At 42.2% G+C, this 15,577-nt stretch overlaps 1 protein-coding gene and 1 pseudogene across 1 annotated transcript; one reads left to right on the top strand and one right to left on the bottom strand.

Annotated features, from left to right (window-relative positions):
• Nucleotides 1-12,033: 12,033 nt before the first annotated feature.
• On the top strand, nucleotides 12,034-13,495 carry LOC116893759 (tektin-5-like). The gene has a single exon (XM_032895462.1). It carries the CDS (start codon nucleotides 12,180-12,182, stop codon nucleotides 13,296-13,298), a length of 1,119 nt encoding a protein of 372 aa, XP_032751353.1. The 5' UTR covers nucleotides 12,034-12,179; the 3' UTR covers nucleotides 13,299-13,495.
• Nucleotides 13,496-13,745: 250 nt separating this feature from the next.
• LOC116893048 lies at nucleotides 13,746-14,606 on the bottom strand (annotated as a pseudogene).
• Between the last annotated feature and the right edge of the window lie 971 nt (nucleotides 14,607-15,577).

Genomic DNA, 15,577 nt, shown 5'->3' with positions numbered 1-15,577 from the left:
AAAATGGGCTGGGTGGCCTTGAGCCGACCCCACCATAAAGGTGAAATGGTTCAGCCCCTACTCACTTAGCTTGGAGCCCCCCACCATGGTGGTGACATGGATCAGCCTGCCAAGGTATAGGGGAGGAGCTAGAGATTTCTTTTATGGCAATTGGACCTTTGAATGCTCTCTCTTTTGGCTTGGAAGAGCCTTCCCGAAAGAAACTCCGGGTAAGAGACAGGGATTCTCTCTTTGGACTTGTAAACCACATAGAAGCAACTGGCAGGACACAGGTGAAACAGAATTCTAGGAAGGAGAGCTAAGGAGCTCTCTTGGGTTTGGAGGAGCTCAAGAGGAAGGTAGACTAGCTCAGTAAAATGATACAAATAGAAAGATTTCTAAAGAGCTATCAGGTTAGTTGTAAGATCAGGCTTGTAAATAGGTATTTTGTTAAGAAAGCAAAGTTACTTTGCTGGGTTAGCAGATTTTTACCACAGCTCCCACCTCTGTGTCTCTATGGATATAAATTATTAAGTAACTTTAAAAGGATGAATGTTATAGCTGATAAAAGATTTTCCTACAAGTGCATAGCTTTGTGATTATAAATAAAAGTTGAAAAGCTTTTCATGCAACCCTCGTTGAAGTCAGGTATAAAATGTCAAGGAGGAAAGTGTAACAGGATAGAGAAAATGAAAACACTTTATTTTTCCCTCTTTATTTATTCGAAACCACAAAGTGCTTTGAGTGGTGCCTGGCTGTAACTTTTATTTCTTCAAATCCTATTTTTAATGATGGTTCTTAAACGCTTTAACCTCCCTTACCAGAGGTAGTGGAAAAGAAATGATATGGGGGAAGTGAACCTGTTTTAAGAGGTTCTTTGGAGCAACTCCAGTCTGTGTTGTCTGGAAACCAGCAGTTCAGTTCACAGGTCAGCAGCAGCAGCTCGATCTGCTTGCAAACACTTCACAGATACACCAGCAGTCCAGTTTGGTAGAGTCAGGATAGCAATGAGGAGTCAGCAGCTGTGGCACTACCTAGCAGAGACAGCCAGACCTCAGCTTCAGCTTGAATCAGCAGGAGGGAGCAGGGAACATCAGAAGTTCTTGACTGTGCCTCTCTCTGGGAAGGGAAGCATTGCACAGCTAGCACTATAAGCAGGTCAAGCTCAGCCCCTGTCACTGGAGTCCTATTCATACCCAAACATCACGTGTCCTCCATGGGGCTATCTCAGTGGCGCATTTGTCTCCGCTGACATCACTCTGCCAATCAGCCCAAGTCCTCGAAGCAGCAAGAAACTGCAGCGCACCACCACAAGTTTTTGGTGCATTTCTCTCTATGGAGTCCTGACAGATGAAGCTCAACTATGCAGTGTAAGGCAGACCAATACATGAATGTCGTTAGTAAAGAATCCTTCATCGCGAGTCCTTTCACGTGCTTGCTTTAGCAGAACATCTTTCTCCTACGTCTGCTTCAGCAAAACATTCCTTCGTGAGTCTGCCTTGGTCTTTCACCTGTGTCCACCTCAGGAAAACACTCCTTTGAGTGTTTGCCCCAGCAAAACACCATCCAAACAACTTTCCAAAGAACTCTCAAGTTTCCACTTCATATCCCCCTTTCTGTTTAAAAATTGTCCTTTTCTCTAACATTAACAATCTACACACAACAGAAATAATTATAAGAACCATCACATTTTCTAACTGGCTTATATACAATATAGTTGAACCAAAAAACTTAAATTTCTATTAAAATACAATGAACAAAACCCCTAAATATCAATATACAATAATTCAAACACTAATTATCTATCAGTATACAATAATTCAAACAAAACGTAAAGTTCTATGAATAAACATTATTTAAAGAAAAAAACTTAAAATTCTATTAATATACATTAATTAAACAAAAAACCTTAAATGTCTATTGTTTTAGTCAGGGTTTCTATTTCTGCACAAACATCATGACCAAGAAGTTAGTTGGGGAGGAAAGGGTTTATTCAGCTTACACTTCCACATTGCTGTTCATCACCAAAGGAAGTCAGGACTGGAACTCAGGCAGGTCAGGAAGCAGGAGCTGATACAGAGGCCATGGAGGGATGTTACATATTGGCTTTTTTTCTTATAGAACCCAAGACTACCAGTCCAGGGATGGTAGTACCCACAATGGGCCCCCCTACCCTTGATCACTAATTGAGAAAATGTCTTACAGCTGGATGTCAATGGAGGCATTTCCTCAAGGGAGGCTCCTAACTCTGGCTCGTGTCAAGTTGACCTACAAAACCAGCCAGTACATCTGTTAATATAGACTAATTAAACAAAAAACCTTACATTTCTGTCAATATACAATACAATAATTAAAACAACCAACCACCCATAACACATCAAGCAACAATGCCCTAACTTAAGGAAGTGGGACAATGGTCTTCTTGTATATTTGCTTTCTGATGAATTGGAACAAAGAATTCCTGTTTTGGGGCCCCAAGGAAAAAATGGTTAGTCTGAAAAAAACAAAAAACAAAAAAACAAAAACCCACTAGCTGCAGCATTTATTGCCCAGTCTCTGGATTGTCTGTTGTTGGGCCCTAAGGGAAAAAATGGTATCATCTAGCTATATCATTTATTGCCCAATCTCTGTGTTTATCCAGTCTCTATATTTTCTGTCCAGTCTATGTATGGTCCATCTCTTTTGTGATTGATCACTTGGGCTAGTCCAAGTGCGTGCGTTTTTTGGAGATACCAGTAATTATAAGTTTTATTGGTATCCATATTTTTCATTCCCTGGAGATACATAAGCACAACTACAGCCGTGTCCCTGTCCTGTTCTAGTTCCTCTAGTTTTTCCATAACCCAGTGTCTGTCAGCTGCCATTGTTCCTTCTTCACCAACATTAAGAAAACTGAGTTAACAAAGCATCATTTAGTCTGTCCCTAGGGGTTTTTATCTCCCTTTTTGTATAATAAGTGTCTCTTTTAACTATAACTACTTTCCCATGGGAGTGTGTGGTATGCAAATAGCATGCTTTATATTATAATATGCAAATCGTATAATATGCAAATCTTGCTTCATCTTATTGGGGACATAGGTGGGACCATTGTCAGCTTTAATTTGTGTAGGTATCCCCACAGTTGCCATTATTTCCAACAAATGTGTAGTAGCACAATCAACCTTTTCAGATCTTAAAGCAGTTGTCCATTGAAATCCTGAGAATGTGTCAACGGTAGGCTTTCCAAATTCTGCAAAATGGAAAACGTCCATCTGCAGATGTCATTTCTTTTGGTGCCCCTAGGGTTACCCCTAGGAGTTTGGTTGTATAGTTTGGTTGTAGTACATTCTTTTATTGTTTCTTTGGCTTGTTGCCAAGTGATGGAATTTTTTTTTCTTCTTTAAACCTTTCCCATTAACATGTTTCTCAGAAAAGTTGAGGCTTCTAACACATTTCCTATTAGTAGTTGGTCAGTTTCATCATGTCCTTGAGCTAATGGACCAGGCAAAGTTGTATGAGATGAACTATGAGTGACATATGGATAATTTCTACTTTTGATGACATGTTGTAATCCTATAAATAGCAAAGTTAATTCTGAGTTGTCAGGTACAAGTTCAACAGTCTCTCTATGGAAAACAGTTCTTTCTGCATATAAAAAATCAGTGATGATGTCAAGAGATTCGGGATAATCTAATAATACCATAAGGATAGCTAGCATACAATTCTAATTTTCGAACTGATATATACAGACTTTTGTCCACCTTGCTTATTATATCTGACTTATAACCTGACATCCCCATCTTTGCTGCAGTATAAAATGTTGATGTCTCTGGGATTGGTGTTCTTTTTACTATATGTGGAAGAATCTAATTAGCTCTTTTTATAAACTGTATATGTTTGCTTTTTGAATATTTATTGTTAATTTCTCCTAAGAAATTACTACAAGCTTTTTGCCAATCCTCATTAATCAGCCATAATGACATAATCTCAGCCTTTGTAAGAGGTGCCCCAATTTCAGCTGGATCTGTTCCTGCCAGATGATGTAGTCTTATTCTATCTTTTATAATTAATTCAGAAATCTTTTCTGTATATGCCTTCAACTATTTACTTTGTTTATGAGGTAAGAAGATCCATTCCATAATACTATCTCCCCTTTGCATAATGAGCCTAGTAGGAGAATGAGTTGAAGATAAAATGACCAGAATACAATCAAGTTTAGGATCAATTCTATCTGAATATGCCTCATGCAGTCTTTGTTCGACAAGAGTTAACTCTTTTTCTGCTTCAGTTGTTAGACAGCTTAGACTGTTTAAATTGGAATCTCCTTGTAATGTGTGAAACAAATTATTGAATTCATATGTACTTGACACAATTGTAGGCCTCAGTTAAAATCTCCCATTAAATTTCAAAAATCGTTAAGAGTTTGCTACTGGTCCCCTGTGGATCTGTACCTTTTGTGGTCAATTTTTTTTTGTTGACTGATTTTATAACCCCAGTAACTAAGTGAATCTCCTTTATGTATTTTTTTTCTGGAACAATCTGGAACCCCCAGCATGGCAGAATTCTTTGTGTTACCTTAGATGTATTCTCTAAAACGTCTTTATGAGAATCAGCCAACAGACTGTCATCCACATAATGATGAATGATAGATTGGGAATCGCTTACAGATTATTTCTAATGGTTGTTGCACAAAATACCAACATAAAGTTGGACTATTTAACACTCCCTGTGGTACCTTCCAGTGGTATCTCTTTAGTGGATGACTATTCAAAGTAGGTACTGAGAAAGAAAACCTTTCCCTATCTTTCTCATGCAAGGGTATTGAGAAGACGCAATCTTTCAAGTCAATTATTACTCTAGGCCATCATCTCAGTAACAAAGAGGTAAAGGAAGTCTGGGCTATAAAGGGCCTGCTGGGTGAATTATCTTGAGGACCTCTCTTGTCATCCTCCATTTTCCTGATTTCTTTTTACACAGGGGAACTCCACGGGTTGGTAAACCCTTCTTTATGTTGAGCCTTCAGCTGCTCTTGTGCCAGTTGTTCAAGTGCCTGTAATTTTTCTTTTGTTATGGGCCACTGCTCTTGCCGTACAAGTCATTTTAGGGGCAAGGCTGTTGGTACGTCAGCTGTGGCCCCATTTACAAATTTGGAAACTCGATTCCTGCGACATCCTGTTTTTGACCTTGGGCACAGCTTATGATTGTCTTCCATCACCTGTATCAATACCTTCCCCAGGAGCATCGACCACATCACACCTCTAATTTCCTTATTTGCTGTCCCTGGAATTGCAGGAATATTAATTTGAGCACCCCGTTGTTGTTAAAGATCCCTTCCCTATATGTTTATGTCAGCCACAGCTCTCAACTTCCCTGTTTGCCCTTCTGGTCCCACACAGGTAATCCATTGAAGACTTTGTCTTATTCGTGATAATTTACCAATTCCTATAAATTGTATGTTAACCTTTTGAAGTGGCCAATCTAGACTCCAAGACTTTTGGGAACATATACTAACATCAACTCCTGTATCCACCAAACCTTCTATGTCAACACCATTCATTTGCAACCATTAATTTGGGTCCCTGATCATTAACTATTGTTTGCCAGAACACACATTTTCCAGTATTCCCAAAAGTGTCCTGTCCATTCTACTGAAGCAACCTTGTCCTTAATGTAAGGAAACAACCGTTGAGCAGTTCTATCCCCTGCATCAATTTGCATCTCCCTTTTCACATACCCCAGAACTTTTATTTCTTCCTTGCTATCCTCATCTACTATACATGGATGTACAATAAATCCTTGAGAAGTTAATTCACTTCTTCCAAAGATGATTCCGATTGTCCTTGAACATAGGGACCATACACACCAGTGGTTAATTTGTAACATTCAACTTTTGGGGATAATGTAAGAGAGGTATCTGTAGATAGATCCAAAGTTGCATGTCCTTCTGTAGCAAGCGTAAGATCAGAAATGCCTAATTTTGATTTTCTTGCCTGCTTGGTACCTCCTGACTCTTGGTACCTCCTGACTGACCAAAGGAAAGTGACTTGTATTGTTTGCTGCGGACATCAAGCAGACATGCCCTTTGACTCCTTTACTGATGGCAAGAGTAACACCTCTTATGTATCTCAGACCAGCAGTCCGGTAACCAATGTTTGCCCTTTCCAAACATGATACCCTGGAAGCCTGTGTGGCTCACAGCCACCAGAACCTGCTTGTTCTCTCCTATATTATCACATTCTCTAGAGTCAATGTACCTGTTATTTTGAGCTCTTAATCTTTTAGCCTTACAATTTCTTTGGAAATGACCAAATTCACCATAATTAAAACATTTGATTCCTGATATTCCTAGCTACGACTTGCTCTATCATGTTGACATTATATTCCTGAGAACCAGTATTAGTTGTTTCCCTTATCCATTCATCTCCACGTGTTTTTAATGGTTTGGTTGCTCTCTTACTTTCAGTGCATTTTCAAATGCCCATATTTCTATCAACGACTGTCTGGTTTCAGGCTCTCTTCACAGCTGAACTCAACCTCTGTAAGAATTCTGTGAAGGCTTCTTCAGAACCCTGTATTATTTCAGTAAACGCCAAAGATTTTTCTCCCGCTTCTTCAACCAAACCCCAAGCTCTTAAAGCTAAAATATAACATTGTTCAATTACATCATCGTTGTATTGGGTTTGTCCTTGTAAGTCAGCATAATGCCCTTCACCAAGCAGCCCAAGCAAAACACCATCCAACCGACTTCCCAAAGAACCCTCAAGTTTCCACTTCACCTGGCAAAGAAACCAGCTCTCTGTCCATGTAGAGCTCATGGCTAAGAGGCTCTCCTTGACTTCCTTCTCTTCTTGTTGACCTCTAATGTTAGAAAATCCTTAGATTTTGCACGGGGGAAGATTTTGTCGATTAGAGTCGCTTTAAATAACATCTGGGTATTGACGTTTCCCAAGTAGGAATCTAAGCTGACCTTAAACCCCATGGTTCAGCCTCATATCATGTATCTGCAGTTTGGACATCATCATTTAAATGTATCATGTACATTTAAAATTTGACTTGTCCAAATGTGAGTTATTCTCTTAGAATTCAAACATTCCCTTCTTCCAAAAGGGGGGGGCATTCTAAGACTCAGACAGCTTCAAGATTCGCAGGCACAGGTTCTGAAACTTACAAGGTTAGTAAACACTAGGGAAAGCCATCCTCCCCAACTCTGCTTCTCATAGGTCAAATGTCATTCACCTAGAGAGCCCAGCCCAGCCACTGAGTCTAAATTAGGTTCTTAGTCCCTTTCTAACCTGTGACTCCAGCCCGTTTTACCGCTATATATATATATTTGTATATATATATATTTTCTTGCTGTTCATTGTATTATCTTTTCTGTTCTTATTTCTTCTCTTACTAGAATGTAAGCTCCACACGGTCACAACTCATTTCTTAGCCACACCTGTATTGCTCAGATCTGTTGAGTACATACACAGTGAGTAAACGGATGGGAACGACAAAAGGGTGGATGGAAACAGGATTAAATAAAGATGAAGGAGGGCAGGATGGGGACATGAAGACGCCTATTGTTGACAGATGACTACTGGATGACTTTCTTATTGCTACTAGGAAATACCCAACAGAAGCAACTGAAGGGCGAAGGGATTTATTTTGGTTCAGTTTCGGAGGCAACAACCATCACGTTGAACCAGCCCGTGGTGGTGGTGCATGACGCTGTGACTCCTCACCTCTTGGCAGAACAGGTAGCAGATGGCTTAGACTGGAACCAGAGACACACATAACCTTCAGAGCCCTCTCCCAGAGACCCACTTCTCTTAGCTAGGCGGCATGTTCCCAGCCTTCCAAATCAGTGAAAACTGGTATTTCAGGTGTTTAAACATATGTCAGGGGGATATTTCATATCTAAAACTATAAATGATGAAGGGGTGACTGTGACAGATGAGAAGCCTCATTGAGAGCCACTGCTGACTTCACGGCATAAATCTTGTGTTTATTAGTAGTCATTTTTTAAATTATCCTCTCTCTCCCTCTCCACCCCGTCCCCGTGTGTGTATGTGTGTGTGGTGTGTGTATATGTGTGTATGTGTGTGTATGTGTGTGTATGTATGTGTGTGTGCATGTGTGTATATATGTGTGTATGTGTGTGTATGTGTATATATGTATGTATGTGTATGTGTGTATGTGTGTTTATGTTGGTGTATGTTGGTGTATGTGTGTGTGGTGTGTATGTGTGTATGTATGTGTGTGTGTGTGTATGTATGTGTGTGTGTATGTGTGTATGTGTATGTGTGTGTGTGTGTGTGTGTGTGTGTGTATGTGTGTGTATGTGTGTGTATATGTGTATGTGTGTGCATGTATGTATGTGTATGTGTGTATGTGTGTATATATGTGTGTGTATGTGTGTATGTGTGTGTATGTGTGTATGTGTGTGTATGTGTATGTGTGTATGTGTGTGTATATGTGTGTGTATGCCAATATGTGCAAGTGTGAGGGTCAAAGGTGAAATGAGTTCTCTCCTTCCACCTTTATAGAAATGGGTTCCATTAACTGAACTCAAGTTGCTAGGTTCATGTAGCACTTCATCTCGCTAGCCATAAATATTTATAAGAAATAATAAAACCAGTTTTGGAGCTTCATCATGCTCCCTTATGTTGGTCACAAATTAATTTATGCCATGATTTGCCTACCAATCAGCAAGCTAGTTTTTCTGAAAGAAGTGGCTTTCCAACTGCAGAGGATATTCTACAAATTCTCAGCCACCGTGTGTGTTTCCATTGTCAGCGTTGAGCTCACAAATGCCAGTGAGTCCAGCTCAAGACAGAGTGTAGCACTAGTCTGCCTCACAAATGCTAATGCGGTTATACAAAATAGATCCCATGTGTAGGCTCAGATCCCAAATGGCTTCAAGGTTGTTAAAAGCCTTTTGGTTTTAATTTGCTCTTTCCTTGGAAGCGTTCCCAAACCTGGGGGGAAGGGGAGGGAGATCTGTACAGCTGAGTACTCTTTCTTGTTTGTTTGGTTTGGTTTTTGAGACAAGGTCTCTTTTACAGCTCTGGCTGAGAACTACGTATTCTTAAGAAACATCCGAACTGCCAGGTTCTGCCTGGCCACTGAGATTACTGTTCTTTGTCTCAAGACAGGGTTTCTCTGTGTAACCCTGGCTTTCCTGGAACTCTGTAGACCAGGCTGGCTTTGAACTCAGAGATCTGCCTGCCTCTGCCTCCCAAGTGTGGGAATTAAAGGTGTGTGCTACCATCTCCTGGCTTGAGACCACTAGTGCTTTGTAAATTATCTTTTCTGACATTGTAATTGATCGAAATCCTTCATTTTGTTGAAGGTTAAGATGAACTTCTAACTTTTGCCCTTTAGTTAGGAACTTTTCTGAAAAATAAAGACTTAATTCGACTTAATGATTCTGTTTTCTCTTTATGAGCGCTCTTAGGGGCACGAGGAAACATAAGCGAGGAGAGTGAATTGCATATGTTTCAGAATAGCAAAAATGGAGGCTTAAATCTTGCCTTTTGCTTGTGCGTGTGTGTGATGTGTTTGTATGCGTGTGTGTGCGTGTGTGTGTGTGTGATGTATGTCTGTATGCATGTGTGTGTGTGATGTGTGTTTGTATGCATGTGTGTGTGTGCCTGTGTGTGTGTATGTGCATGTGTGTTTATGCACGTGTGTGTGTGTATATGGGTGTGTGTGTGTGTGTGTGTGTGTGTGTGTGTGTGTGTGTGTGGTACTCTTCAGGTATCGAACCTCCAGAGCCTTCACTATGCTTTTCAAGATCTCTTGAGTCTGGAGCTTGACAGTTCAGTAAGCCAAGTTGGCGGAGGACCATGGGGATCCTCCTGTCTTTACCTCCCAGAGGTTGGGACCGTAAGCACATACCAGCATACACTCTGGCAGGCTTCTTTACGTATTCTGGGACTGAACTCAGATCCTCATGCTTTTTGGCAAACACCTCACTGACTGAGCTGTCTCCCCAACCTTCAAAATACATTTCAATGAGAGTTAGATAAATGTGGCATTTATATACCTAAATATTTCCTAAGGCTAAAAATAATAAAACATAATGTGCTGTCTATATTTATGAGACCACAGTTCAGGGCTGTATCTTCTTTCTGTGGGTTTCCTTCTGAAATAATTGCAGGATATTAATCATACCCTATGGTAATTATCTCGTCTGCATTTGCACTGAATATATAACCATATCTTCCTTTTATGTGAGTGAGAGATTGATATGAAGGATTTCAGACTGATGCTACCAAGAGTCCCTTTAATGGGCTATTGTAGGGCAGGAGACCCATGTAAACATGGGTAGCATTTCGTAGTTAAGCGCCTCACAGATTGGGAGATATGTGTTTTAAACACACAAATCTTTAGAGCTACAGAAACCTCACAGCTCCATCACCCAGACTCACTGAGGATTTTGCTACCCTTGCTTTCTGAATATTAGAAAGTGTAATCTAAGCACTGTGTCCTTTTACCATTATGTACACATGGTGATCAGTCTTTATTGACCCGTACTGCCCATACTGGATGTGGGTGGGTGGCCCCATCCCACGGACCACTGAGGAGGGACCTACAGCTCCATTCCAGCAAGGCAAGGCAAGCTGGCTCCCAGTGGAGTTATATCTCCAGCCTCAACAGGTTCCGGAGCACGGAGAGCCCCGGCATCCACCTCTTTCAGCCTCCTGACTGTGGACACAGTAAAGTGAACATCAAGTTCGCTCTCCTGCTGCCACATCGTGCCCACCGTTGATAGGCTCTACTCTTAAACTGAGTCACAAAACACCTTTCCTGGAATTGCTTTTGGCAGGTTTGTGTTTGCACAGTAACGGAAAGGTAACACAACACCTTAATATGCACCTCTAAGGGAAGTTAACGTCTGCCCCACACAGACACAAAAGCTTCCATTACCTACCAAAATTAATCGATGGCTGTTATATGATCTCCAAGCATAATAAAACATGTCCTGCAATTCCCGAACACAGTTTGAGTTGGCTCGTTAAAAATCGAGGCCCAGAAATGGCTCACCTATAATATTTGGGGATTGGTATTTTTAAGATCTATACCAGTTACTGCCAACTCTTCCTTTGTCCTAACAATGCCATTGACTTTCGGTTGCCACGTGGAAGGCTCAACGCCATATATGTGACTGATAGGATGCCTTTTTTTTGGGGGGGGTGCCATTAGCGTGTTTCTCGGCTGGCCATGTCGCTCAGTGGTAGGGTACAAGGACTTAGGTTATACCCCTGACAAAGCAAAACATAATGAAAAACGCGCCCATCCCCCACATCTCCTTTAAGAGCAGTTAGGTCTAGAGCAAGATGGCACACCAAAACATTCTTTGATGATTGTAACCATCTCTGCACAATATTAATAATAATAACAACAACAACAATAATAATAATGTAATAGTCATAGCCACATGTGGCTACTGAGCACTGGGAATATGACGGGAGCAAGTGAGGAGCTGGACTATTTTTTTTCTCTTTAGCCAACTTAGTTGTATGTAACCACTAGATTAGACAATGCAGCACCAGTATCCTGATTGAATTTAATGTCAATTATTTTTTCAGTCTACATACTTGCAGATGCATCCCGTGAACCACACATCACTACTGCAGTGATGTAATTAGAGCTGTTCAGTGGGTCCACACAGATAGTAATAGCCTGATCCTTTTGGGGGAGTTCCCCAAAGGATGCAACTTTAGTCATTTTTAAGATTTAAACTTCATGGTGTTGGGGATTTAGCTCAGCGGTAGAGCACTTGCCTAGCGAGCGCAAGGCCCTTGGTTCGGTCCCCAGCCCCCAAAAAAAAAAAAAAAAAAAAAAAAAAGAGAGAGAAAGACTTAAACTTCATGTTTACGGAAACCAAGGAAAGAGGCAGGTGCAGTTCATTTATTTATTCATAATAAAAGAAGGGTACAATTTCTTCTTGAACTATTAAACTGTGCAAAAGCTGAAATGTTAGAGTGTTTTAAAGAAAGAGGTTGGGAAAGATATAAAATTTAGGTTTTGTTTTTTTTTTTTTTAAGGCTGGGGTTGTGCACAGAAACAAAATTAGTGTTCTAGAAACCCATCATTGCTGGATTGACACAAAGACCTTTCCCGTGCTTTATGACACCAGCACTGAGTCACAGAGGGCCCGCGGCTCCTAGCACCTGAGAAGCCCTAGCCGGTTGGGCTAAATCTTGCCCGCGTGGGGCTGATGGGGAAAGATGGAATTTCTTGGAACCATTCAGACAGCCAGTTACTGTGGCTCCAAGAAAGACTGTAACTTCCAGGGGCTGCCCCCTGCTGGGCAGGACCCTGTGGTACAGGAGTGCTACCACCAACCCTTTCACCTGCCCCGGTGCCGCTCTGCGTGGAGACCCAGAGTCTTCTACAAGGTCGCCCCCAGCCAGACATGTCCGGATTGCGCAGGCGACCGGCGGCCGCCCACCACCCTGCCCTCGCTCCGCTCCCAGTTCTCCAATCGCTATACCCAACGCGAGTGGGACCGCTCCAATGATCTGCTGATCAGTGTGGCAGAGGCATCGCGGCTCCGGGCCAGCCGGATGACAGACGACTCCCTACGGATCATACACGATAAGGACCAGCTGATACGCCAAATGCAAGAGGGAACCTCCCGGAACCTGGGCCAGAGGCTATCGGACATCCGCTTCTGGAAGTCTGGGTTGTGCCACGAGCGGGACATGCTTATGGCGGAATCCAACAGCCTGAAGATCCTGAGGAGGCGCTTGGAGTGCGCGGCTGATGAGGGGGACAGTCCCCTGCAGATGGCTCTGGACTGTCTGTACAATCCAGGGGAAAGGCTCGGGATTGACCTGGTCTATGACAACCTGGGGAAAAACCTTATCCGGGAAGCAGATTTACTAAGATATTGCCAAGATCAGATGAGAAAATTAGCCAAACGAATTGATTTCCAGATACAAAATAACCGAGATGCTCAGCATGCCCTAGAGCGGGACATTGAGGACAAGAGCTGTGCACAGTCAATCGACGAGAGATGTTTAAACCTAAAAAACACACCTGACTCCATCAACTTCTTCCGTGGCATGGAGAAGTTTGAGGAAACGATCTCCGATCCTGATACCTGGGCCAAGTTCAGCAACAACAACATCAGACACGCGCAGAACATGCGGGCCAAGTCTGTCCAGCTGCGGGAGGAGGCGGAGCACCTGTTCGAGACCTTGTCAGACCAGATGTGGAGGCAGTTTCACAACATCAACCTGGTCTGTCCTACTGCCCACCCCGGAGCTCCGCACCGCCCCACCAGAGTTCAGGCTTGGGGCAAACACCAACTACGACCCAGCAGCTGCAGACCCGTTTTCTAGGAAGGCAGATACCACTCACGAGCCAGCAGCCGTGGTTCAATCCTGAAGGAACCTCCAGGCTTTTTTTTTTTTCTTCTTTTTTTTTTTTAATACACAGTCACCTTTATTAGTTATACCCCAGGTTATTTTTCTTAAAATAATATTTTACATCACTAAAGCAATAGCACCACATTAATTAAATTCATGCATCCCTAATACATGTGTCTTGATCGTTACAGGTGATAAGAAACATCTCAATAAAAAAAAAAAAGGATTTCCTGAGATGTCTTGCTTTGATGTTCTCTTTAAATGAATTATAATGAGGAGCTAATTCTTTCCATTTTGTTTAGGCGGGAAAGAGGGGGGCATAGCATCTTGCTGTGTAGCCCAGGCTGCACTCGAACTCTCTATGCTCCTGTCTCAGACTCTCATCACCATACCTCGCTCTTGAAGGGCTGTTTCAAAGGTTTATTTTTTTTTTTCTCATTTCACAAGTCGGCATCGAAACACCCAAGTGTCCTTAAAGTCCATGATTCCCTTGACTCCATACTGTTTCTCTGCTAGCCCGGCAACTCCCTTGGCGACATTTTCTTGACTGGTGCCCTCCACGTTGATATACTTGCAGTCAGAGCTGGCAGAATGGCAGGAAGTTGCTTTATGAATCCTTGGGTTCTGTTTCGACCAGATCTATGGATGAGCAGAGGATTGAAGAAAACAGCGTTGCCCTTCTCCATCACTGCGTACACCTGGGTGCTGTTCGGCTCATAGTCTTGGATGCCATGGTACAGTTTGTTAACTCCTCTCTCTCACTTGGGGTAATCATGTGGTTTCAGAGTGCCTTTGTGGGTGCCTGGGAGCACAGCCAGACAACCGTCGTTTCTGTCAATGTGCTCCAAGGCTGTCTAAGCACAACTTGGTTGCTGGACCGGAAGAGGAAATGGTGTAGATCCTGATGCAAGGAATGCCGGGGCGTCTACTTGCCAGAATCTGGAAGTTTATCAGCATCCCGTGCAGAGCCATAATGTTGGGTCCAGTGAAACACCCCATATTTCAGAATCTGGGGGACGGTGCAGTATCTAAAGAGCTTCTCATCTTCTTGGAAATCCTGGATCTTCGTCAACTAACTCCTTCCCTTCATATAATCATGTTTTGCAATGGTTACATCTCTCACTACAACGACCCCTAGTGGTTTCACCTCCTCTGTGCAGATTCCTTTCAACAGCTTCAAAAACGTTGAATATTATCATCAGATACCAGATTTTTAATGACGAGAAACCCATTTTCTTCGTAAAAATTTCTCTGCTCCAGGCTCAGGACTTTACTATCCAAAGTTTACAATTACACATCACTGTTCATTATCGAAGGAGCTCAGAGCAGAAACTCAAACAGGGCAGGAACCTGGAGGCAGGAGCTGATGCAGAGGCCATGGAAGGGTGCTGCTTACTGACTTGCAGGTTACCGTCAGGTTGGTTTTCTTCCTTTCTTTCTTTCTTTCTTTCTTTCTTTCTTTCTTTCTTTCTTTCTTTCTTTCTTTCTTTCTTTCTTTCTTTCTTTCTTTCTCTCTCTCTTTCTTTCTTTCTCTCTTTCTTTCTTTCTTCCTTCCTTCCTTCCTTCCTTCCTTTCTCATTTCTTTTCTTTCTTTCTCCTTTTTTTTTTCTCTCTTTTACAGCAGGCATTTCTCAAAATACTGATAATAGCTCCTTTAAAAAAAAAAAAAAAAAATCAGCTCTGGTGTTATTTATGCTTTCCAGAGGATAATTCACTGGCAGGGAAGGCAGCAGGGCCTCACAAATCAGCCCACAGAGTCCAGACATAAAGAGATAGATCACCTCAAAGGTCTTTCAGTCATTCATTATGGCATACAGCTGCCTTCAGAGAGACATCCAGCTCTAATAAGACGGTATCAATGTGCTGGAATAGAGAAGGCCTCTCTCCTAACAGGCACTGTCAGATGACCCAGGTGGCCTCTCCACTCCACATACTTCACGCAGGAACTAACTGGGTGTTAGCTCATCGAGCACTCAGCAGTGGTCCTGTAACCCGATGTGACAATCCTTTAAAGCTCTGGAAAAAGAAAAAAAAAAAAACCAGCAGGCTTTCTTCTGGAACAACATATATCTGAACATGCAGGAAAGGTTGCCCACTATTTCACGGGGTGTGACTCCTGAAACATCTGGAGACCATAGGCCACAATCCCCTGCCCTGGAGGTAGATGTAGCAGACACTTTTGCACGCACGGTGTTTTGTGCCATGGAATACATAGACAGCGGCTACAGTAGTAGAAGGAGCGGGGTCTCATG

Source organism: Rattus rattus, chromosome 2, assembly GCF_011064425.1.
Source record: "Rattus rattus isolate New Zealand chromosome 2, Rrattus_CSIRO_v1, whole genome shotgun sequence".
Taxonomy (NCBI): Eukaryota; Metazoa; Chordata; class Mammalia; order Rodentia; family Muridae; genus Rattus; species Rattus rattus.
This window is presented reverse-complemented; position numbering and strand designations above follow the sequence as displayed.

What these genes read in the sequence shown, in the direction of transcription:
- LOC116893759 (XM_032895462.1), top strand. Translation starts at nt 12,180, where the DNA reads ATGGAATTTCTTGGAACCATTCAGACAGCCAGTTACTGTGGCTCCAAG.